General features: G+C 35.5%; 1 protein-coding gene across 1 annotated transcript in view; it reads right to left on the bottom strand.

The window, feature by feature from the left end:
* PPFIA2 (PTPRF interacting protein alpha 2) overlaps window positions 1-24,960 on the bottom strand; it is a 277,323-nt gene that overhangs the window by 15,045 nt on the left and 237,318 nt on the right. The window contains exons 15-23 of the mRNA XM_015857426.2: window positions 24,543-24,763; window positions 22,447-22,684; window positions 21,364-21,393; window positions 20,345-20,475; window positions 19,728-19,882; window positions 16,939-17,032; window positions 9,547-9,555; window positions 3,958-4,039; window positions 1,092-1,292 (exon numbers count right to left, since the gene is read on the bottom strand). Coding sequence (XP_015712912.1) covers window positions 1,092-1,292; window positions 3,958-4,039; window positions 9,547-9,555; window positions 16,939-17,032; window positions 19,728-19,882; window positions 20,345-20,475; window positions 21,364-21,393; window positions 22,447-22,684; window positions 24,543-24,763 — 1,161 coding nt within the window. The remainder of the gene's footprint in view (window positions 1-1,091; window positions 1,293-3,957; window positions 4,040-9,546; window positions 9,556-16,938; window positions 17,033-19,727; window positions 19,883-20,344; window positions 20,476-21,363; window positions 21,394-22,446; window positions 22,685-24,542; window positions 24,764-24,960) is intronic.

A 24,960-nucleotide genomic window follows, 5' to 3' on the forward strand; every position in this document is an offset into this window, starting at 1 on the left:
AGTAAATGTATTTTTAGTAATTTTGTATTGTGTTGTGTCTATTATAAATACCTGCATTAGAATTTGTGACATCATCATGGTTAGGTTTCTGTGGGGAGAGAAGTATCAGATGTGGAACTATAATTTTTGGAACATTCGGGTCCTTTTGCCCGGTTTCTCAACTGCTTACATAGGTCAGTGGTTCTGGATAAATTGTTAAATCCTTCCAAGGAATCTCAGTTCTAATTTCTATCAAAAGAAAAATTCTTCATGAATTCCATGAAGATTAGAGATTACAAAAAGACAATAATAATTATTAACATTATTAATATCACTAGAAGTCTGGGCTGCACTATGTAAGCGGTAGTCTTTGTCCTTCGCTTCTATGCCATGTTTCCCATCCAATCAAACCTTTTTAAATGTTCAGGTGTTTTTTGTTGTTGTTGTTTCAGCCTCATAGCCATCACCATCAGCTTCTCAGCATGTAACTCCCCTCGTGTTACCTTGTTTCTTTTTCTCCTCATCCATTTAGTGTGTTTTTCTCAATTTTCCATTTAAAAAAATGTCTTTTATCTGCAGCACATACATTTTTGCTCTCCCCCAATGCACTTTCAGGCTCTTTTTAATGTATTCCCCTCTTTCCTTTCAGACTTATTTTGTCTCTGCTTCTTTCCTTCCCATGTGTTCCACTTCTCCCTTCCACACTCTGCCTTCACGCCTCCAATCACTGCTCCTAAAAACACGAGGAACCTTCAAGAAGCCAATTCAGACTGTAAAACATTTGAAAGGGTACAAAAAGGGGAAAGGGAACAAGATTCAGAAGAGCCGTATTCCTGAACGTGCCCTGCTCCCTCCTGCATTACAGCACCCCATAAACCATAAAAAGATAAATAACAAAAGAGAAAGACAGTTTGATTTGGTGGTGATAGTTCACCTGAGGGAACAGAAGGGCAAAACTACAGGTAAAATTACAAATAAGGTAAATATACCAGTGATAATAATCAAGTGAATGATGAACAAATGTGGGCTACCAGAGTCACTACTACTACCAAAGCCTTTCTGCAGCCTCCTGCAGAGTGAAGTGGGAAAAAAGTTATCTGAACATGACTCACTGTTCTAGATGTTGGAGGTGCCGATGGGCTCGTGAGTGATACCATCTCCTGGATTGCTAATCGGAGTTTTAGGCGATGAAGAGGGTTGCTGATTCCAATTTCTCTTTGAATCTCCGTGTCAGACAGGGCTGACATGATGGCTCCACTCTTCACGTTGGCTCGGCAAGCAGCAACGTACCAAGCTGGCATTCCCAGCCAGAGCTGTTGAGAGAAAACACGTTAGCTCCAAGCATCATTTCATTTTTCACATGAAAACAAACACTGAGGCACCTATCAACCTGAATAAGCTTAGTAATGCACACAAGTGAGTATAATTATCATAGCCTTTATTCAAACTGAAATCTCCATGACTTCACAGGACTTCCTTATTGCTTATATTGTAGCCAGAAATATATGACAAATGAATCCTTTAGATTATTTTATAGACCTGTATTTCTCCATCATCTGGGCTACTTCTTTCCTGTGCCCTTAAGCAAACTGTGGCATGAGTCAGCATTACTGGTGGTTTTATAGTCTAATCATACACAGAAAAATAAACTACTAGGAATCAATAAAGTAATTTTTATTCTTTTTTCCTAAACTGGTTTTCATTCTTTTTCCATATTAGTCCCTATAGTGTACTTGTGGGGAACACATTTATCATTCTTAGCTTGCATTTTCTTGATAGAAATAAGCATAGTACAGATAACTAACCTAGTGAGGGCTGTGCTTACTGCAAGTCTAGAAACAAGCTGGTCCATTCTTCTAAGAGGTACTCTATCAGTTTTTCTTGGGACATATTGAGTATGTATTCTGCCAGGTCTTCTGACCTTTCACATTTTGTGCTCCCTCACTTATATGACTATCAGTGTCTACACATCTTTCTTCCAAGGGAGATAATTTCAGAGTAGGGTTACATATACATTCACAGCATGATCCGATCTCAAATTAGTTGCAATGACATGAAAAGCTTCTTGAAAATAAAAAAAAATGAAAACAAGATTTACATAGATTGATGTGACTGGGTCTAGGTGTTACTGCTCCTGCACTGGGATTGGACTACATGATCTTTTGAGGTCCCTTCCAAAACCTGACATTCTGTGATATACAGCTACACTTACTTAAAGATCCGTGTGGAAATTATGCATAGACCTAAAGTATATTTAATACTCTCGTTTAAATTGACATTATTTCTTTTTCATATTTGCGCTTGAAAAGCAGAGCAGTGTGAACACTGGGAGTTATTCGCTCTGCAGAAATAGATTCATGTGTTTGCTGCTCATTAGGTAAATTAGCTCTTTAATAAACAGCTGGCCCTATCAGAAAATGAAGGTAGATGAGAACAGTCCTGAAAAGCAGGATACATTCACAGTGTGGAATTCACACATAGGCAGTGAATCCAAAGATCAAGACTGATACACTTTTCCAGCATTAGTTAAGAAAAGTCACAGTTCTTAAAATACATCTCAGCTATGTCTGTGCTACAAATGACAAGAATAAATGCTAGTGCTGAGAAACTGAGCCCTGAAAAGTTTGGACGTATCATGACTGCAGTCACATCCACTACTTCATATTGGTCCTCTGGCTCCTTTAACATGAATTTCAGTTTGTATTCCCAGGGTCACACATTACATTTTGCCCAGGAGAGTATGGAATGCACACAGAGTCTATCTGATGGCTGAATGCACCGATGCTCACTGAATAAATTCAACAGTTCTGCCTCATATATTTTTATCACCAGGACACAGCTAGCATTGGATACTGCAACATAAAGTTCCACAAGGTCTTTCCTGTGCTACTCTCATCATGTTTCCCCAGAAATTCATAGATAAGAATTTTTCTTTACGACATCTCTCTGAGGCATTGGGAAGCATATCTTTTGCAGCCAAGAATCATGACAATAAATAAATAAATAAAAATCAGAACTTAAATTGCCAGAAATATCCCCACATTTTACATCACTGTGGAGGACATTAAGGGACAAACTGTTTTCAGTACTTGGAAATGCTTAGACCTTTGCATGTTCACCTTCCCAGTAAGTCAGTATTTATTGTAATAGTGAATATTTCTTACTGATACAAATCTCACTACACAACTGTCATACTTCCCAGAAAAGTAATTTGGCAGCCAAATTAACAAATGTTCCTTGATAGCAGAGTTTGTTTTTCTGGAAGAAAGATATCATCCCATTTTCCAAGGTCATGTCTGAACAATTCAACAGCCTTTCTGCAGTTTTCATTTCATCCTTTTTCATTAGGAACCTTCAGTTGAAATGTGAAGTGGAAGTTTTGTAGATGTCAGCTTCTTTCACTCCTCATTCTATACTTATTCCCTGAACATGCTTCTGTTAAATCTTTGAAGCAGGGCTATTTGTTCTAGTTGCAGGGAAAAATTCTTCAAATTATGTCTGATGATCAGACGTGAGAATTGTTGGGAATACATAGAGACACTCGGTGCAGACAAAGAACAGACACTACTGCTTTAGCCAACAAAGGGCTCGTATCTGCACAGAGCTGGTGCCATGTCGAAGTGATTGTCTATGATGTATAAGAACATCCTGACATTCTGCCTTCTCGTTCCCTCAAGGTCCGGGTAGGTGTTTTTTGAGTAGTTGACCTAAAACTAAAATTGATTTTTGTCAAAATTGGTAGAGACTTCTCTTGAAGAAATTTCTCTGGATGTATTCCAAAATCCATTCACATCCACACTCAAAATAAAGAATAGCCCTCAGCCCCTCAACTGGATTTCAGAGATGAAGGAACTGCCTGCCATAGGGATTTCAACTTGCATCTCCCATATCTCAGGTGAAAGTGGATAAGAAACACTTCTTCCTATTTGGAATGATATCTAGGTAAAGAAGTGGCCCACCAATGTATGTAATGCTTACTTCCAACCAGGCGACAACAGTGGGACCATCCCAATGAGCAAAGGGCAATCCCTTCCTCCGAGCTTCTTCCAGAAGTTCATGTCTAAAAATGAATCAAAAGCTGTTAAACATGCAGAGCTGTGTATAAAGACAATACAGATGCAACCATGTCTCATTGTTAAGGGTAACAACAGTGAAGCACAATGACAGGCATAGAAAAGGCACAGAATTTGCAAAGAACATTATAACTCCTCCTCTTGTATGAACATATTCCTCACTCTCTTTTTTTTTTTTCCTTAGTGAATTTTGACACCTAACACAAAAGAAGTTTCTGTGTGTACTGATCTGAAGCAATAAAGAGTTGGGGTAATGTCTACAGAAGGACCACCCAGACAACAGAATATATTGGAAGATTGGGAAAATTCTGAGCCTAGCTTAGCTCTGGTCTGGTCATGACTCAGAATGTCCCCAAACGGGCAGCTTTCAGACCCTGACTAAGCTTGGATGTAATGCAGCAGGATCTGTAGGTTCTTTGTGTTTGAAACCCTAAACCTTGTTGGACTGGCCAAGTACAATTTTGTGGCTTCTGGAATGCAAGAATGGAACAGAATACATTGTTCTGCATATTAAATAAGCCATCCATGGTTAATAAAGACTTGGTTAAATATTTAGTAGTTCCACATTATTTGTTTTAGTACTGTTTACATAAAAAGAAAATCTATGTGGCTTACTGAGGTAAACATTTTTATGATTATAGAATTTGCTTTCTCCATTTTATACTTCGTATGGATATACATTTACAGAACTTAGCAGATACCAATCAAACTGCTGCCTCTGCAAATTCTCTGGACTGCAATCAGTGTGTTTAAATAAACTGTGGCAAAAGTACCGATCTCAAAGCTTAAAATATACTTCTAATAGAGTGGTGTTAAATATTTTGTTAGGTATAGGTCTGTCAAACACACTATCAGGAAAATGCTCTATATCTGTGTTCAACCACTTGACCAGGCATCTAACTGAGCACTGTTGTATTAAGTAGCATGAACAAAGGTCCCTTCGTGGTGGTGGCATAGCAGAAGTGGTCCTTCTACAGTTGTTTTATTTTTTCCCGATATTTAAAAACATATTTTCAGCAGGCTCCTATTGAGCAAAACACAAAAGAATGCTCTCAGCAACAAGCTAATGTAAAAACTAAATTCGACAGGGACTATGCTAATGGAGTATTAAAATTTGCTTACATTCCCACCCAACAAGGAAATCTTGGAATTATAGCTCCAATTTTGCTTTGTCCTCTGTTATTACTACAGCCTTTGTGGTTCAGTTATCCCTTGGCAATTCTTCACTGCCTAAGCAGCCTTTCAAGTATACGTACTGCAAAATCACAGCAGATAAAAGCAATTGAGTGATCTTACAAGGATTGTTGCTTTGGGGATTTTTGCACTGCTAAGGGGCCAGATTGAGACAATTTGGCTTTAGTAAAAACATGGAACTCAAACAGCAATTTTGCAAACATGTTTAAATCCCTCTGAGCATTAATAGAAAGACAGCTGCTTTAGTTTCTGTGTTGCTGCTGTGGTAATGTACAACACTACAGATTCTTGACAGCTTTACTGAAGCTTATCTAGATTCTCCTCCTACTCATCGTTTACAGCATAGTTCTTCAGCTGATCCACTGCCACTTGGCTGTCCAAAGACATTGAAGAGCTACCCTTGCTTCCTATGACAGCACAATCCTCAGTAAGATGAGAAAGACTTACTTCTTGGGCACACAAATGTCACATTACCTCCAATAGCTGGAGCATCCCATATTCTCAGGAAGACCAGTAGTGTGGGCCAATAGAGGCACGTACTTGTTGCTTAGGAAAGCAGAGCTGAGGCATGGCTACTATCAGCAGACAACCACATCTCAGATATCCATAGATGGGGAACCTTTCCCCCAGAGATATCTTTACAGGATGCTTGCAATGTAGCGTGGCCATTCCTCCAACACCCTGAGGGGATGGCAGACCTTCTGGGTTCAGCAGGGTTGCTAGCTGGCATAGCTGTCCTCAGGGTGAGCCAAGTCTTTGATGCTACTCCCTCCTAACCTGTTGGGGTTCAGTATCCCAGGGCAAAACACAGACCCTACAGAACCCCTCTGGAGTTTCTCCTTCTCTAAAGCCAGCCAAGTTCGGGATGCAGTTCCTTCTCTCTGGCCTAAAGTCTCTTGGAAGCATCATCATCAGAGGAACCTGATTCTAGATTGTTCCTTATCTGGGGTGTTTCTCTTTACCCAACACAACTGAAAGAACAGGGCTGGCTATCACAATAAATAAATAAATAAGAATGAAAATATGATTATGAGGGCCACTGGCCACTTGTTTGTGACAATCTTCTGCTCAGAGCAGTAGAGCAGTGGCATACAGTCTCTAAGGAAATGGGGTAAAGGAAGAGCTTGTGGTCTATTTCTTCAATTTGGTGTTAAATCCCTGTGTGGCCTTGGGAACTGAAGTGCTGCAGAAGGTGTCTTGTCACTTCAAGTTCTCATGTCCATAAAAAAAATTACTTTCTTTTTATTGGAACTATAATGAAAGTATGTCTATGGAGTTCCCTGTGACTTTGCAATATCTGAGTTGGCCTCAGGCTTGTTTTATATGCCAAGCACTACTCAAGCACACCCTTCATGAGTAGGAAAGCACTTCTACTTCAGAAGCAGTCTGGCTCACACAGCTAAAGGAAAATATAGCTGCAGTTATTGATTTTGCCTGAAGAAAATGAGGCCAGGCCAGAAATAAGATGTGCTCTGTGCTATAGCTAAAGACTACAGTATGATAAACATAAAATTCAAAGGGTCTTGGCTTGTAGAAGAAAAGAGCTTTGGTTTGGAAATATGTCTAGTGTAAAGCTGAAATTCTCTACTCAGCCATTCACAGGGAATACAGTTACCATAAGGCCTGAGCCTCACTTATTTATGTGGAATACTAAAAGGATTTTTTTTGTAATATTTCTTTCCCTTGAAAATAATTTTATGCTTCAGACTTGCATTTCCTTCCCTAGGATGTTTCATTTAAACGCCTCTCCAATAATAAAGATAATCTAAATTATATTATATTCTTTTAAAAACAGTATGCTTGGGCTACTTGCTCACATAAATCAGGAATTCCTCATCACCTGAACTTACAGTTTCCAAACCAGAACTAGGAGTTTCCATCTCTTGACTAATAGAGATATTCTTTAGTTGCCAGTCATAGCAAATAGGAAGTTCTTGGAACTCAGTTCTGTAAAACTAAGTAGCAAACTGAATGTAGGAAAAAACATATATTGCTTTGACCAGTAGTACAAATCATAAGAAAAATGAATCGGGTTATCTGCCTATTGTAGAATAGAATCCGAGTATTTTAGAACAGACAGAAGGAAATGAAGTGCTTTCAAGATAGTCGGTGTCTTCCTGAGCCAGAAAGGAGAAGGTATCCAGATATGACTGTAACTGTAGTGCTATTCTTACAAAACCAGACAGCTGATCACAGGAGGAGGATAAATAACCTACATAAGCTTGTCACTCTCCCTTCCTTTCACTACAAATACAAAGATCAGAGCCAGTGAATAGCATGGTACAGTTTCTTTAATTTTGAAGATGCTTTGCAGGGGAATGTTGGGATATTCTCCTAAGACTGACAGTGAAGTACTACATCTTACAGTGTGTCCACTTTGCAGTGATAAGGAGGTAAGGAATTAAAATGTAGTTATTTCCACACACATTTAGTTTCTTGGCAACATATGAAAACAAGCTGATAAGGGAGAATTGATATTAATTAAGCATTACTAGAAATGACATTATTTTGCAGATAAGGCTTCAAACCACTTCTACTGGAGTGATTTCCAAATTAATACCATATTTTTTAAGATAATATTATTATTGTTCAACAATAAAATCCCTTTCCATTGTGGAAGTAACTGCAACATGCTACTTAAAATAATGTATTGTACCCCAAGCCAGGTTTTGCAAAGTAAGGAAATGACACAAACATTGAACTACTTAGCATTTTGCCAGAATCTGAGAGATGTTTCTATTCATCTTTTTCTTGAGTGTGCCTCACAATGTAATTTGTTCTCTCTCTTCCTCTTTTTTTTTAACTTTTTTTTACCTTTTTACCACACTGTGTTGCAGAGTTGTGTGGCAGATAAGTGGACTTGCTTCCCCAGCACTGATTTAATTCTATCTATCTGATTTAATTCTATCCAGAATTACTTCTGAATACTTCCATGTTGACCAATTTTCTTTAGCATCACTCTTATGCGCACCAGGTATGACTACACACCACAGCTGAGTGCATAACTGCTTTATGACAAAACCATGGGCAAAATCCAATTTCCATCTTTACAAAAGTTTTTGTATCCAGTTTTAAGGAGTTTTCAGCAAAGAATGACTGAGAGATGAAAACAGGCCTGAATCAAGAAGCAGTTAACAAATAAAAGGTTTTAAATCTATAAAATGAAGAAATTCAAATTTAAGCTTAGCACAATACAATACAGATTAGGAAAGCAGATTTAACTCTTATTGTTCCATATATGTGTACATAATAAGTCTATGCAACCTAAAGGGTGACATTCTTTAACTGAAGACATAGATTAAGCTAAGGGATATGTATTCAGGAATGCTTAATATAGGTCCTAATAAATTAGACCTACAGAGAGTGACTATGAAAAAAATAAAAAAACACTTTTGAATTAAACAGATTTGCATAATGTATGACCTTGCAATCTTGTATGCAGTGCACTAAATAAGAGATGCTTGGAATTCCCAGGTTGAATAAATCTTATCAAATCTAATTTTACAAAGCTACTTTATGATCATACATTCTAAATTAATGTGTCAAACCCTGCTCTCTTCAAGCATTTCTGTCTTTCCAGCCTTGAGAAAGTTATAACTCGAAAATTCTTTGAATGCAAGACATTTTCTCCCTAAGCTCTGCAAGTAATTTAACAAGAAATAGCTTTTGAATGGTAGATAAAAGAGGAGTTAAAAATTTTAAACTTGATATCAGGATAACAATTGAAAAACCCAACAAAACAACAACTTACAAATAAACTGGTAAAAAAGAAAGTAAAGTTATTTGCACAACTCAAATATTACTGTACTGCTATATAGCACGAGGGTTCAAAAAGGAAAAAAGAATGTATTTTGGATTACTTAAGTGTCTGGGAGTTTGAGTTCTCTTGGATTTAGTTTAGCAGAATCTGTTAATAAATGTCTTTGGTATTCTAAGACTTCTCTGCTGTGATTTTCTCACTGACTTAAACTTTAAATGTCTTCATGATTCTGGGCTTGAGAATGCCCAAAATGTGTTTAAAAACTTTTACAGCAGTTACCTACAAATAATTTCTTTGTTATATTAAGCCTTGCAGGAACAATCCCTAAATTTCTGTATGCTTTCAATACTTTGAAAAGTTTCATTTGGGTCATTTTTCTGTTTGAGATTGATATATAGGAGTAACAGAAGAAAAATAAAAAGAAAGAAAGAAGGAAAAAGAAAAAAGAAGAGAAAAAGAAGAAGAAATTAGAACAAAATATAGAATACAAACATGGTGCTGAAAATGAATATGTTCAGCAGCCATGATGTTTTAACTTACCCAGATATGCTTTTCATGAGATGAAGAGAGATGAATGGAAAAAAACAAACAAACAAACAAAAAGTACATAAATGTTAATGAATATATAGTAGTAGTTCATAAACAAATCATACGATAGATAAAATAAAGCATTATTATAATTATCAAAATCTTCCTAAATGGTCTCTGAATATTTTAAAAAATTTATGTGTGCTTTTGAAGAACAGATGCGTTTTTCACAATGAGATTTTTATTAAACTGCTGTTGATAATTTATCAGGTGTCAACTCAATCCACCAAACAGATTTGTACCAAAGATCTGTAAATTAATGTGAAACAGATTTTCAACTTAAAGACTTCTGCTCGGTTTTGAATAATTTCATTCTTTTTGTGTAACGCAAAAAAAAACCCTGAAAATCTTGTACCTGTGGATTTAAGCAAACCACTTCAGAGACACAGGAAAACTAGGAGTAGACTATGAACTTAGGTTTACTCTCCTACATTTACTTTATTAATATTTCAGCAAAATGTAATGATGGTAATGATAAATGATGTACACTTGAGATTTGTTTTTAAAAAAATAGGCAGAAAATTTCATATACACTAGCATATACTAGCAGCTGTAATTAAGCAGTATGTTAGTTTGAGCAGTCATGCTAATGCCAGACCAGCAGTAATACTTGTTTGAGTGTTTTTCCCTCCAGGTAACCTATTTTCGCCAATATAATTGATAACAGTACCTGTATGAGAAACCAGGATGCCAGCATCAATAATAAAATTTCTTCAACGTCCTCTAATTGCCATCATAAAAAGAAAATTATATGCCTGAATGAAATCCAGACAACTCAGAATCATATTATATTTCTATTAACTGATGACTTACAGAGAAATAAAAGGGTTTGGTAGGTAAGGCTACAGAGGAAGACTTTGAAGTGAAATGCCTGTGCTCTGATTAATTACAAAGATATTGCATTCATTTCAGTGAGATTAGGACGGGGCTAGTTCCAAGATTTTGAATTTTGTTTCTGTGTTTGTGTGTGAGAAGCAGAACAGCTGTGTGAGAAAAGAAAAAATACAATGCAGAAAAGTAAATGAAAACAAACGACAAAGTCATACAAAGAAAGTTTAAGAAAGGAAAATTAAGAAATTGGAGGACAGTGAATGTATGGAATAATAATAAAAGACTAGAAAACTAGTCAAGCAATTACCAAATGTGATGGAGGGACCATTAAGATTGAATAAACATCCTCATGATTTTGGGGTCAAAATCTTCATCATCCTTATTTTCTCCTGAGAGAGAAGTACTGACTGACTCAAATTCTTCTGCCTTTCATTTTGAACCTTCCAGAGTCTATCAGATTCTCACTCTTATTTCCCACATCTTCCTCTGAATACTCCATTGGGTATGGGCAAAGAGTAATAAAAAAGATTAACAAGAATGGGATCAATTTTTTGGTAGCTTTAATCGGTTGGAAGTTTTCAGCTGCTTTCGTTGTAACTTAAAGGACCTGGAGACTGTCTTCTACATTACAGCAGAGGACCAAGGATCATCTTTTTGTTTCCTGAGTGTCTTGTCCAGAGAAAAATAAAATGATAGACAAAAATGGATCTTTAAATTTGAACTTTGACTTTTTGTAAGACAACCACTTCACTACCTTTTTATTGAATGAAGATAATAATTTCCCTTAGATGTATACTAAAGACGTGTAGATTATTTTTTTTTTTTAAATAGATTCTTCCCTTAAACAGTTAATAGGAAGTGATATTTGCATCTGCAGAGGATCAGGGCTTAGGGAACAGATGCATGTTTGTGTGTAGACGCTTATATTTGTCAATAAGTATCAAATTGCAGTTGATACGCCTGTGACAATAAGGCAGGGAATTGGGCTTTGTCAGATTTTGTTTGAATAGAAAATGTAAATAGTTGAAATAAATTTTATGGAGAAATAAATATAAAACATTTGATAGGATAAAAAAAGGATAAAAATATTATTTCAAAAAGTCAGTTTCCTTCTAAAATGAGTTCAATATAGGTATTAGTATTATCTATGATGTTCTTTCACACAATGCACTGTTTCAGTTTCTTCATCTTTATAGCAATATGAGTAAGATTTAATAATCCTCAAGTCTCATAATGCTGCAATATGGAGGAAATCCCCAAATACAGTATCTAATTTAATAGAAATATACAATTTTAATTTTGTGAAAGTTTTTATTGGCTATTTGAAATAATTTTTCATTCAAGTAAGGAGTAAAAATATGTTTGGCAAAGAAAAAATTTTAAAAAATAATATTTATGTATATCTGAAGGACTAGAACCCAATCCAGTCATGGCAAAACTTTGGTAGCTACAGTGTTACTGATTTCATCAGAATGTGAATATCTGTCCCTCCTCCAGTGGAGTGGGAAAATAGAAAATAATGGGTACTGAACAGAATATTATTTGCTAGAAAGAGAGTAAGTACTAGAGAGCCATCTGAAAGCCAACTATATCAGGTAAATTCTTATTGATAAGGAGGGATGGAAGAAATTTAATGCTAAATTTAAATTTCTCTAAAGATTCTGTAAGCAAAAAATAGGGGGAAAAAAGGCATTAGATTAAACATATCCTTAAGAGCTATCACTGGAAAATAAATCATGTACGTTTAGGATATAATAATATTTAATAAGTTTTAAGTACTCAGGAACACTGGATGGATGGCATGGAATAAGATCTTAATTAATTCAATTGGATTCACTTTTTTTTTTTTTTTTTTTTTTTTTTTTTAATGTGTGCAATTAAGGAAATCATTTGAAACAGTCATTTGTATACTGCAGAGGACAGATATTACTTGTATTAAAAAATACATTATATCAAGTTCTATTTCCAGTTGCACATTAGACCTAATTAAAGTGCCATTGTGTGGAATAAAAAGAATCTAAATGATGACTACAGTGTTTCAAATGTGTGTTTCATTAGAAGGCCTAGCTTCACATATTTTCAAGTAGCTTTCTTATGGGGTCAGATTTCCAAAGGCAAATCTAAGCCCCAGTATTCTATCTTATCTTCTATCTTATCAATATTATTGCTTGTGTATTCAGTATTAAAACAAACAAACAAACAAAAAACCAAAAACATTTAAAAATGAAAAACGTCAATAAGAAGGACTTAAGCATTATTAGCAATTTTTCCAATTTATCAAGCGAGAATTTATCAACCCTGATTCTAGTTAGAAAGGAACTGGTGCTCTTCTATTAATATGGAATATGTTGGTGCTTGATATGTTCATTACTGTAGTCTTACTCTCAATTGAGACTTAGTTGCATTGCAGTTCTTTCAAGTTAGTTAGAAGGCCATGCAGACAGTAGATTTTATTTCACACAGTAACTGTACATATAAGAATTACTGAGGTCTTAATTGTACAGGGCTTCATTTCTGAACATATGTATGCATGTGTTCTGCATATCTAAGCTTTTCTGCAGCCAGACTGAAGTTAGGAACTTGCATCTTGCAAACACAACCTGTACCTGTGGAGTAAGTTTTTCCAAATTAAGTTCATAGGAAATTTTTCTTTTTTTTGTTTTGTTTTTCCTTGAAAGATATAAATCGTACATTTTAAGCATGTCTCTCAGATGTGGTGTTAGAGGATTTATGTTATTACACTGACAAAAGAAACAAAAAGAAAATTAAGAGATTCTTATCCAGAGTCAAATCAAATAAATACTGGAGGAAGAACTAAAGGTGAAGGTTCTGCTCTTGACTCATTCTAATGTGGCCAGATGACACAGTCATGTCATGACACAGTGAGTGAATTCACTACAAAGTAACGATTGTTATATTAACATTTATATTAATAAATTTGGAAATTTAGCATCTTTCAAGCTGGAATCCTGTCAGTATGACCCAGTTAATAGCCAGTTGACTTGCACGTAATTTTTCTTCATGAACATAATTTATATATATCATTTAGGATAAATGGGAGAGTGACGGCACAGACAAATTTCTAACTGTACTAGCATCATGAACAAGGTCAAATCTATTTGGCAATCTAGGACTATGTGCCATCTGAATCTCACTCAAACCTTGCCTTATGTTGGCCCTTTGCAAAGGATGAAATAAACATAGACTTCCCTCAATGCTGAGAGCCAGTTTGGCTGGAAGCTTACAAGTAACATTTTCAAAAATGTAATAATCATTTTGAATTTGATGATGTAATGATTTCAATGCAAACCTGTATTTAAGCACAGCTGCCTTTTATTTTCACGTCATGTGGTTTTATTGTTGTTTTACGTTTTAAAATGTTCATTTCCAAGCTTCCTTGTTCCTCATTTCTAAGAAACATTTCACCGTAGAGTACATGTGAAATGCCAGCAATAAATGACCAATCAAACAGACTTTTTTTGAAATATAAAAAGATACATTGCATATTGTTGCAGATCTAATCAAACACTTGAAAAGGATTTGAATTACTGGCTCTTTGCAATTTGAAAGGCAAAGCAGAGCCCACACAAACTTCTGTGCTACCCAAGACTTACAAAGTTTAATATTAGCTAGATCTATCATGTATTTCATGTCTGAGAGTGAACATTTATAGATGACTGAAGCAACTTAAGCTTTCTTTTCAAATTACTTGAGGAATATGATGGGGTTTAATTTAAAAGAAATTCTATATGGCTTCCTTAAATTGTCTTTTATGCTTTAGGAGAAAGACTTGTGACAGATACATTTACTGCAATATACAAATGCCGGTTCAGGAGAGATTTTTCTTTGAGGTCTTTAAATTTAGCATATCACTGAAGCAAACTGATGATTACATTTTAATGTAGTCAATTGAAACTGAAAGAAATGTAACATCTTAATAACATCTTCTAAGGAAGAAATGAGAAAACTTTAAAATTTAGGTTAATTACCTTAATTAATATCATTGGAGAGGGATTTGGGCTCTGGAAACATCATACTATCTCAAGAAACTTTTCCAAGTGAAATGTAGTAATCAGGAGTCTAGCTGACGCATACAAATCATGCTAAAATAGTATTAACACACTACAATAATTTGTAATTCCATGAAGCCAGCGGAGGGTCAATGCATGTGTTTGTTATTCCAGGAGTGGGCGGTCAGGATACCTGGGGGCTGTTAGCACCTACTGGCTGCAGCGGATTATGGATTGAAACACAATGCCTCTTCATCCTTAAATTAGGGGACAAACCTACTGAATTAATGATAGAGTTGAATACATTTAGAAATGCAAAATTACAGGTTTAGCATTTTAAGGCATTTTTCACTTGGGAGGTTATTTAAAAGAAATAAATACTGTGATTAACATTTTAACAAGAACAGCATCTATCTAATTTTTAATATATAAACTCAAGCCTAACTTCAAAATCTGGTAAATTAAACCTTACATGAGTTTTATGAAGCTACTGAGAACTTTGAGGCTGTTCTAGTTGCAGTGATGAGTCCTAACTTTGGTTTCACATCATAGGCAGAATCCTAGCTTTCTGACACCTGTGGGTTCTACCACCAAAGTGAAAAAGAAGTTGACTGAGCTGTTAACACAAATGAAATCCATTTCACATGACTTCTGTGGGTAGGAGAGAAATACAGGTTCAGTACTGAGGTATTATTCCTGTTTCCTAGAAAAGGCTCTTGGACTGCTGAATTTCTTTCCTAAGTAACAAAGCCAGCGTGAGGAAAGGTCTTCCAAACCTGTATGATGAAAAACTTCCTTACTTTTAACTGTTCTTCTGGTAGGCCTGATTCCTTTGGGACTCTATGCCCTAATCTAAATTAGCCAAATAAATCCTTAGAAGACAAGGTGCTCAGCTCTCTCTGTTCCAGCCTCTCACTGCTTAGCAGTAAGAAGGAGACAAACACACATTAAATCTTACTGCTATATCGTCACACTCCTCTTATTAATCTACAAAGACATCATGTACATAACCATCATCCGTAATGTTACTTTCTCATTTGCATTACCCAAATCAGTAATATTACAGCTACTGTATGTAATTGAAAGTTTCTTCCGAGGGTAGTTATGCATCATTAAGTAAGTGTTGGCAAAATTGAATCTGACCTACTGAGACAAACTTGTCATTCAATTGACTTTTTGGAGTGATTCAACTGAATACTTTCCAAGGCAAGACATGCAAATACATGACTGCATTCTTTACAAGGAAATGTCAGTTCCCTGTTCATAATTAGCACTCAGTGACAATTACAATTCAGCAGAATCCCACATATCTCTCTAACACAACTGTTACATTTTTCCCATACTGCAATACTTCTACAACTATATGTTATATAATGTTAACATTTCTGTGATAGCAAATAAGAAGAATCTCAAAAGCAGCCATAATGAAGTGAGAAACTATGAACATGGATAAATCTAAAAGGTGGTGAGAAAAAAAATCTTCATGACACAAGTAAATAGCATATACTTAGGGGCAACAGTATACAGTTCAGACCAGATGAACTGTCACAATCAAGCAATGGTCATGAAGGAAAGATTCCTTTCCTTCCAGCAAAGAATATTTTGGTTACATGTAATCCATAAAGAACCAAGGACAGACAAATAAAAGGAGAAACAAAAGGAAAGACTTGAAAAGACTGAAAGAGACCTGAAAACACCACATGTATTAAAAATCAGGCTTTCAGAACCCAAATAATAGCACTAAAATTAGTAATTATGGATGAATCATAAACCTGTTTACTAAATGAATTTTCAACCTTATTTTTAAGTATCATCTTTTTTTCTCAGGCACCCTCTAGTTACACTGGAACCATGATGCTGCCAAGAGGTATTGTTTGTGTATAAAGCTTTATTTTAACAGTTCTCCTTAGTTTCTGGCAGTTGTCGTAAGTCAGTGTACTGGTTTTACAAGCCGGTGAACCAGAGACAGTTAAATTATTAGATGATTTAGGCAAAAAACCAGTGAGGTTGCCATGTGCTGACAGGCAAAAAGAATGTGAAGCTGCTAGGGAGTATGGGGCAGGCCTTTGACTTCTATAGATAGAAGTAATCGCTTGTTCAATGGATAATGTAAACAATTTTTCTCTGTTCAGAAAAATTCATATAGTAAGCCCCTATAATGTTTTCTTTCCACTGCCTTCCTATTTTTTAAGAACTCTAGTTTCCAAAAGGCAGAAAACTAATTACAATGGGAAATAGAAAGCTTCTCTTAATGTTTTACAAATGAAACAATATAGTGCAATTGAAAACTATTTTTTCTATATTTTATATGCAGCTTTAAACACATTTACAGTAGAAAAATATACAGTATTTAACACATTTACAGTAGAAAAAAATACAGTGTGTAAAAAACTGCCATAGTAGAGGGTCATGCCTCTTGGTACACATCTGCATAAAATCAACACAAAAACTGACATTTGATTTGAGCATGAGACAATAAAAGTGACATGAAGACAGTACTCACTTTTTCTTTAGCCTTCGGTCTTTTTCTGCTTGGGTTCCAAGTTTGCCTAATCCCAGAGATTCTTGTGCTGCCGCTTCTGTTTCAATATAACCTCCTGTGTTGAAAGAGGGAAAAGAAATACATATTTTCCCATAGCTCTTTCCCAGTGGCACCCTCAACTCTTCAATCCCCATTACATCCTCCTTCTAGCCATCCATGGCATCTGGTATTTGTGGAGAACATCTAAGTCTGTAAAGCACTTATTATTACTACATAAAAAGAAGCAGAAAAATTGTTTCCTCCTCATGTTCAACAGAAGTGTTTGAGAAAGGCACCCTGATCTCCTTCACCTGTTTTCCTCTGCATCCTTAAGGCTCAGTCTCATGGCTAAGTAATGCCATCACTATTTTTTAATCTTAGTTGGGAAATGTGCTGATGAAACAATGAGAGATTATCCCGGGCTGCAAAGTATTCTCAGCATAATGGATTTTATCACACAACAAACACATCTGGGCCTGTGAACAACCTAGGGCACATTGCAATGGATGGGGTCATTGTGCATGCCTGTACCTCAGGCATGACAAATGTTCCTAACCAGTTGCATACATCATATGGAACACCTTACTGGGATGGTGCTAAATTTTCCTTTAATTTATTATTTACCTTAAGGACTAGAATATTTAAAACATAAAATAGAAAGAACTTGCAAATGTCTAGAGAACACTATTCCCCAAAAGAGAAAAGATTGGATCAGGTTAAAATCAAGCAAATTAAGAAAATGAAAAAGGACACTCCCACCCTCTATAATGTTTTCTCCTTCTTTAATAAATAAAGGACGTCTGGAAGAAATTAGTAATATGGAATCTTGATTCTAAGAAAGATACCCTCAGGCATGAAATTTGCCTTTGAACAATGACACAGATGGTTTAACAGTGATGATAAAGATAGCATATTATGCCAATTATTACGAAAGAAACCAGACAATTTCAGCAGTGGGAAACTAAGTTTTGAAGGTAACGTTGAGCAAGGAAATATGTTGGGTGATAGCTTGAGTCTGAAGAAGCTAATGATAAATCTGGAGAGTCTGGTGTCGCTTCTTTAATGTGAGTATCTTTGCTATTAAAGTAAAGGATAGATGACAAAAATTCCATATAATTGCAAATCTTCACTAATAGCTACTATTATAATTTCACGAGCTAATGTTGGGAATTACAAATAGGCTTTGGCCTATTATACATATGTCCCATTAATTGTTTTGTGTATTATTATGAAACTAATCTATTCCCAGATTACATTGCTCCTGAGATGATCTTTCAAGGTGTTATTTTGTTTTTGTTCATACTGAAAACAATTGCAGGGAAGACCAACACATTTATTACATCTTTGTTCTCTGTATTCCTGAATTACTGTGAAATCATAGATTATTATGTTTAAACCATCAGTATCAATACAATTGTTTCCATGGAACGTAATGTGAATTAATGCCATGGTCTAAAGTTATAACATTCTCCATCAGTGCAGATGGTGACATGCAGGTGTATTTGGGAGATATGCTTAATGGGATTCTGAAATAACCTATGAAGATGATTGAATAAATTAATTTTATTCTTTCCACATTAAGGAAAAAAAAATAAAGGAATTTAAGATTAGAAATTAGCTGGTTTTCATTACAAGAACACAAGAGAAAGAGGAGAAAGTTTGGAGTGTAAATAGAGAATCCTTTGACTTTATTCTGATACTTTGACCCCAATATTACCTAACTTTATGCTGTAGTATTTCAGTGATGGTTTTGTTAGTGGCGATGATAATATATATTAATACAAATGAAGGTGTTTTGTTACTGGTAGTGGTGGGTTTTTTTTGTTGTTGTTTGTTTAATTTTGGGGCTATGTATCACACTCCACCATTTACAGTTACTGCAGACCTTTACATGTTTTCTTACAAGTGTTTTGTGGACACCATGGCACTAAAAATTTGGTGTTTCACAAAACTGTGTTCAGACATCTTCATGTCTAGGAAATTTTACTGACACATCTATACCAAATTTGTGTTTGTGTTGACATGTGTATGTATTTACCTGTTTGGGTATGCAGACTATAAGCCTGTGCTGAAAGCTTCACTTTCCATTGTTTTTGCTACCTAAAGGTAGTTATAATAAATTTATGCCATGACTGTTTTGTTGTTTTGTTTTGTTTTGTTTTTTTTTGTTTGTTTGTTTGCATATAGTATGGACATATCCTGTGGAACATTACAGAAGAAAAATTTTGCTAGGCATGAATCGGACAAAGATCTTGGAGAATGAGAAGATGAAAAGAAACACAAGAAAAACAAAGCATTGCCATAGGTAGCACAGCTAACTGCAAGAGTATGATGAGGACATCAGTGACAGGTACTAGAAGACCTACTGACATGCTGCAACAGGAAAGGCAAATGCACTTTATTGCAAGGATCTTCCATATCAGATAAACTCCTAGAGTAGGGTTATACTTAATACTCTCTTGCCTCCTCTTTATTTTGGTTATTTGAGAACACACTGTTAGCATTTTTACTGTAATTTAAGAGAGTACTGAAGCACTAGGCTCAGTGAAGAGAATGACTCTTGTAATTTGTGTTAGAAGTCTACTTCCATTTGTGTGTTAAAGTCATAGCAAACTCCTGACATATAATTTCTGATACAACAGAGTCTCTAGTGACAAGGTTCCAATAGAGTAAATAGAAATTTAATCAAACTGGAAAGTAGAAAAAATGCATTAAAAAAGGAAAAACGATTGTGAAGTGGTGACCATGGCTTGGTACCACTAATTCCTTACTGAGCTGTCCAAGTCGAGCCTTCTCTTTTTTACCAAACAAGCGTCCTATTGAGGACTTGATTCCTTTCTTCTTTGGAGCTTTGTGCAGGGAGTCCTGACTGCTACTGACACTGCCAAGACCAATACTTTCTGGCTCCAGTGAAGCAGGTAAACTACTGTAAATGACAATAAAGACATAGAACAGATAACGTATTAACATTTTTAACTTCCTTCTTGAAAATGAATGAATTCATTATAATTTAGTAATAACCTTTCCACAACTGAAAAAATTAATCCCATCTTGCTCCTTAATTAATTTAGCGTTATGTAGAGCAATACAGGGCCAGAAACAAATATCATTAGTTTGCTAAGAACAATTGATATAAATACGAGAATCAGCCTGATATTTGTCTTTCTAGGAAATACAGGATCACTACTTCTACTACTTCTGGTAGTGATCAAAACTATACCTTAAAACAGAATTCGTCAGTTTTAGCACTTCATCTTTACAAAGGAAACCTATGTAAAACTTTCTTTTTTAAGGCAGGGGCAGCAATTGCCAACAAGAAATATGAGGAAATCAGGCAATTTTATAGCACACAGAAGTTCAATTCTGATTCATGTTATAGAAATCTTACCTTCTGGCATCATTGTGGTATGAAGAAGGAAGGGTATGAGTCATTCTGATAGCTCTGGGTGTTGGAGGGGGAGAAGTTTCACATTTGATTGTGGCTTTATCTTCACGTCCATCTTCTTCAACTACTGCAATCTGAGGGAGATACACCATTTAGACCTGAACAGCTTTTCATCAACTTTTCAGCATATGCTTCAGAATTTGCCAGTTGAACTAAAGCATGTATGGGTTCAAGGGAAGTTTTTTGAATGAATGAATGAATAAATAAATCAATAAATAAATAAGGGTTCTTATTTTTTAAAAAGACTGTTGGTAAAAAAAACAAAACAAGACTGACTAAACATGGTAGCTTAAAGTATGTATATGAAAGAACAAAGACCACATTTGCAGAAGAAATTAATTTCTTTTATGAGAAACAGGTTGATCCAGAGAAGGTCTAAACATGAAAATAACCATATGCATTAGCAAACATCTTGCAAGCAACAGGACTATTCACGAAACAAAATTGTCACAGAAGGTAAATATAGACATAAACAAGATCAGTCCCTCTGAAGCGTGATAACATATTGGTCAGAGTGTTTGAAAATAAGCATGGAAAAAAAGGGAGTTTTGTCACAACATAATAAATTGAAGATTGTCTCTTCTCATGTAAAGATAAAACCCATGTTCAGTGACAATTCTACAAATAACTTCATACTGCTCCACAAGATTACAAGCAATCTGACTCAGATTTCTCCTAAAAATGGCCAAAATACATTTGAAGGTAATTCTTGTGCCCATACATTGTTTTTCACTGTGTTTTTTTTTAAATGTGTGCTGTGGAGGCTACTCCAAAGTATCACTTGTGGGCCTTCATTCTTGGAGTTGTCAGGACCATTGCAAGCCTCCTTAGGTAAATTTGGAATTTTTATGTTTGGGATTGGGTGAAAGTGAAAGTGGTGAAGTGGGAGGGAAAGAACCTGGTTCTTTAAACAGCAGAGGAAAAATGCACTCACCAGACTGAAAAAAATGCTGATGTCTTACCTTTCTCCGATGTTTCCTTAGATCGCTTGGCTTAAATTGGTAACAAAAGAAGTAACAACAACAACAGCAAAAAAGAATGATTAATAAATCTTATCTGAGCATCATAATGCCATACATTCTTTCTTCTGACATCCAAAATTTAATATTACCCATATACTAAACATAAAAGTAAATATGGTGTTATAATGCTTTACAAATTCGCTGTCTGTGAAAGCAGCTACTTTTTCTAATGTTATAATTCCCTTCATTTTCATAAACTTAGTAAAGAATAGGACATTCCAAATTTATGAGAGCACTTTTTCATTTTCTTTTCATATAAAATCTTTCAGTAACCCTGTCCTCTAAGACAGATATATGTGTAGTTTTATGAAATACTACAAACAAATCAGTGTTTCACCAAGTATAAACATAAACTATAATCAGCAAATATCACATTACCCCCCTGGAAAAGGGATATTTCTCTCCTCTTACTGTGTCTTATGGAGTCAGTGAATTCAGATTCATCCATCTTCTGTACTGCAGCATTATTTGGCAGTAGACAGTTGCTAGAATATGCCGTGTCAACTATTATTTTTTTCTTTTTCTGTTTTTTTCTCCACTCATACAGAGCTGAAGATGTTGCAGAATGTATTTACTGTGTAGACCTGGGCTGCAGAAACTCCAGGGATACTGCTTCTCCAGCTAACTCCTACAGGACCATTTGGTAACTCGAGCTCTAGAGATCAGACCTCTACATAACTCTTTCCAACTCAGTGTTCTCACTCAGAAGATTTCTGCTAGCTTATTAAGCCTGTCCCCAGCCAGGAAGGATAAGGAGATATTTAACATTCAACTCTTGCTAAAACAGCTCAGGGAGAATGTCTTGAAATGATCAAAGTATGTGCTAGCAAGGGTGAGTGAAGTGAGGCTGTGGGGCACTACTTCTGTGGCTCCTGGTATGTTAAGGATTTGCCTGAAACTCATAGACATATCCATCTGAGCTTTAGCACAGCTACATCTGGATGCCAGAGATGAGCCATGCATACAGTCAAAAGATGATGCTAGAAATATCACAATCAAAATTAGCATTACAGAGCCTCTTACCAGCGTCATAACCCCCATTCTATCCATCTCCCTGGCAGGGCTGCGAGGGGTGAGTTTAGGAGTTGAGTGCCCACTGGGAGGAGAAGAGCTTGCAAGTGATGATGCTGTCACTGAGCCAGTAATGGATGTACCCTGATGGACTCTGGCTAGATTTAAGCCTTCCAGACTCACACTGGCTACTCTGTTCTCTATCTCTTCTGCACGCAGTTCTGTTGACTCTTTTTCTTCTTGGATTAACCTTATAAAATTAAAGGACATGGTTGGATTTAGGCCAACATTAATTCTCTGAAAGTATTTGCAGATTCTGAAAGCAAAATTTTCTTCCTTGGTACTTATCATTTTGCACTTAGACACACACTTATACAGAGGTTAATTATACCCATTGGCAACTGCATTTTTAATTTCTCATTGCAGTTTCTACCTTTGTCTCTGCATATGCCAAAACTAAATATAAAAAATATTTCCTTTCAAAAGAAAAAGAAAGCAAATTTGAGTTTCACAGATCAACTACAAAAAAAAAAAAAAAAAAAAAAAGTTTTAGGGTATTTTTAATCACCACAATGACAAAATCCTTTATCTTATTCCACCAACCTCAAAAGCTGTTAGAAGAATCTGCCCAACAACAAGAATTTATGTAAGATATTTCAGGAAGATTGGTTTCTTTGCATGGAAGAAAGAGAGGGAGAGTGAACAATCCGATTTACTATAGGGAAATAATTCCAGTCTTAAGTTGGATTCATCTGACTTTATTTTGCTAAACCATACAGAAAAATTTAAGGTCAAATGTGACTGTGCCTTTGAGAAGGGAATTGCTAGGATAATCTATATTAGTAAAGCAAGGGAACATGCAGGACAATTTGTCTGCTTCATCCCTACAAATTGATGAAAAGATGACAGCTGTTTGAAAAGCATTAAGTTTTAAAGTGAATTTCATTGAAAGAGCTCTCATTGGCAATGAATATTGGTTTCTTAGACATACATAGCTTCAGTACAATGTTTCCACTGGGTTATTTTGCTTCTGATAAAATATACAAAGAATAAAAGACTTCTTGTATGTGTCTTGACCAGAAACCCAATCAGAAGGAATCTTTTCTTTGCAATGAGGAGGAAAATGGATGAGGGGTCATAGTAAAATATGACAGAATTTGAAGCATGGAAAGTCCAAACCTGTGGACCAGGCAACAGGGTTTTTGTTGGTTTTGTTATTTTTATTTTTATTTTTTTTTAAGTGCAACAGAGGAAGGACAATGAATTAAAACATAATACTTTGGAAACAGAAACCTAAAAATCCCTGTTCAGGGACTGAAAAATTTTCTTCCTTAAAATCTATTTCAAAGTGCCTATAAAATACCTACTGTTCTTTCTGGAATGAGAAGTCAAAGAAACTCAAAGGCAAGTAACATTTTGAGAGGGACTCAGAACAAATCTTCTTCATTTTTAATTAACATATCTAAATTCTGAATATATATATATATCTTAAATACATTTGTTGAATCTACAGCATCCTGAATTGGTGACAGTGCTGGCTTCTTTGTAGCAATGGAAAATATTGATGTATTTCACTTTTACATACACTGTTGTAGGGAGCTTTGCCCTCCCAGCAACAAAACTTTACTTTGCCTTTCTGTCATGGTATACAAACAGTAAAATCCCACATGAATGAAGAAATTCTGGAAGTAGTGAAAAACAAAATCTACAGATCTATAATAAAAGGTCTTGCCTGGACTGGAAAACTTATCCACACTCAATATATTTCAATAGAGTTCACCTTCCAAAACTGTCTTGTAAAGAAAGGCTGAGATCTTGAAAACGTAATCTGGTTTTGACTGTATTTATAAATATATGCTTTCTGTCCATAGTATCACCCGAAGTAACTGGTAACATCTAGAAAAATGATGTTTTTGATGCATCAACTTATTAAAAATTTACTCTTCCTGAAAAACATGTAAGAAAGTTTTCAGACTAAAACATGACTTCATTTATAAAAATGTACAAGTGACTTCCTAATTGTTATGAATAGTATCTGAACTCATGCACTGAAAGGAGCCTAAAGCTATAATCAAGAAATGTACCACGGCGGGTTCAATGCTACATACCTGATCTCCTTGTTGATTGCATCCAGCTGCTCCTGAAGCATCATGGCCAAAGTCTGAGCATCAGCCTGACCACTTGGTGACAGCAGATCAACTGAACTGAAAAGCGTTTCTCTATCATCATCATCAATGTCAGACATTTCAGTGTCACTTTCAAATGGATGACTGCTCAAAACGCCCATCTGCTGAGTTCTATTCCACTCATGATCACCAAGTGATTTTACCTAAGCAGGAATTAGGTTATATATGTCTCATTCCATAAAAAACAATTGCAAATTTGAACTATAAAATGGAGAAGGAAATGCTGTGTAACAGCACAGTTAGGAAAATTTGTGAAGATAATGAAAAAAGACAAATAGTCAAGTACGCTTGATCTTTGGGATCTGAACTTCAAAGTTTTCTACCTTTTCCATACAACAGT

Source organism: Coturnix japonica, chromosome 1, assembly GCF_001577835.2.
Source record: "Coturnix japonica isolate 7356 chromosome 1, Coturnix japonica 2.1, whole genome shotgun sequence".
NCBI lineage: Eukaryota > Metazoa > Chordata > Aves > Galliformes > Phasianidae > Coturnix > Coturnix japonica.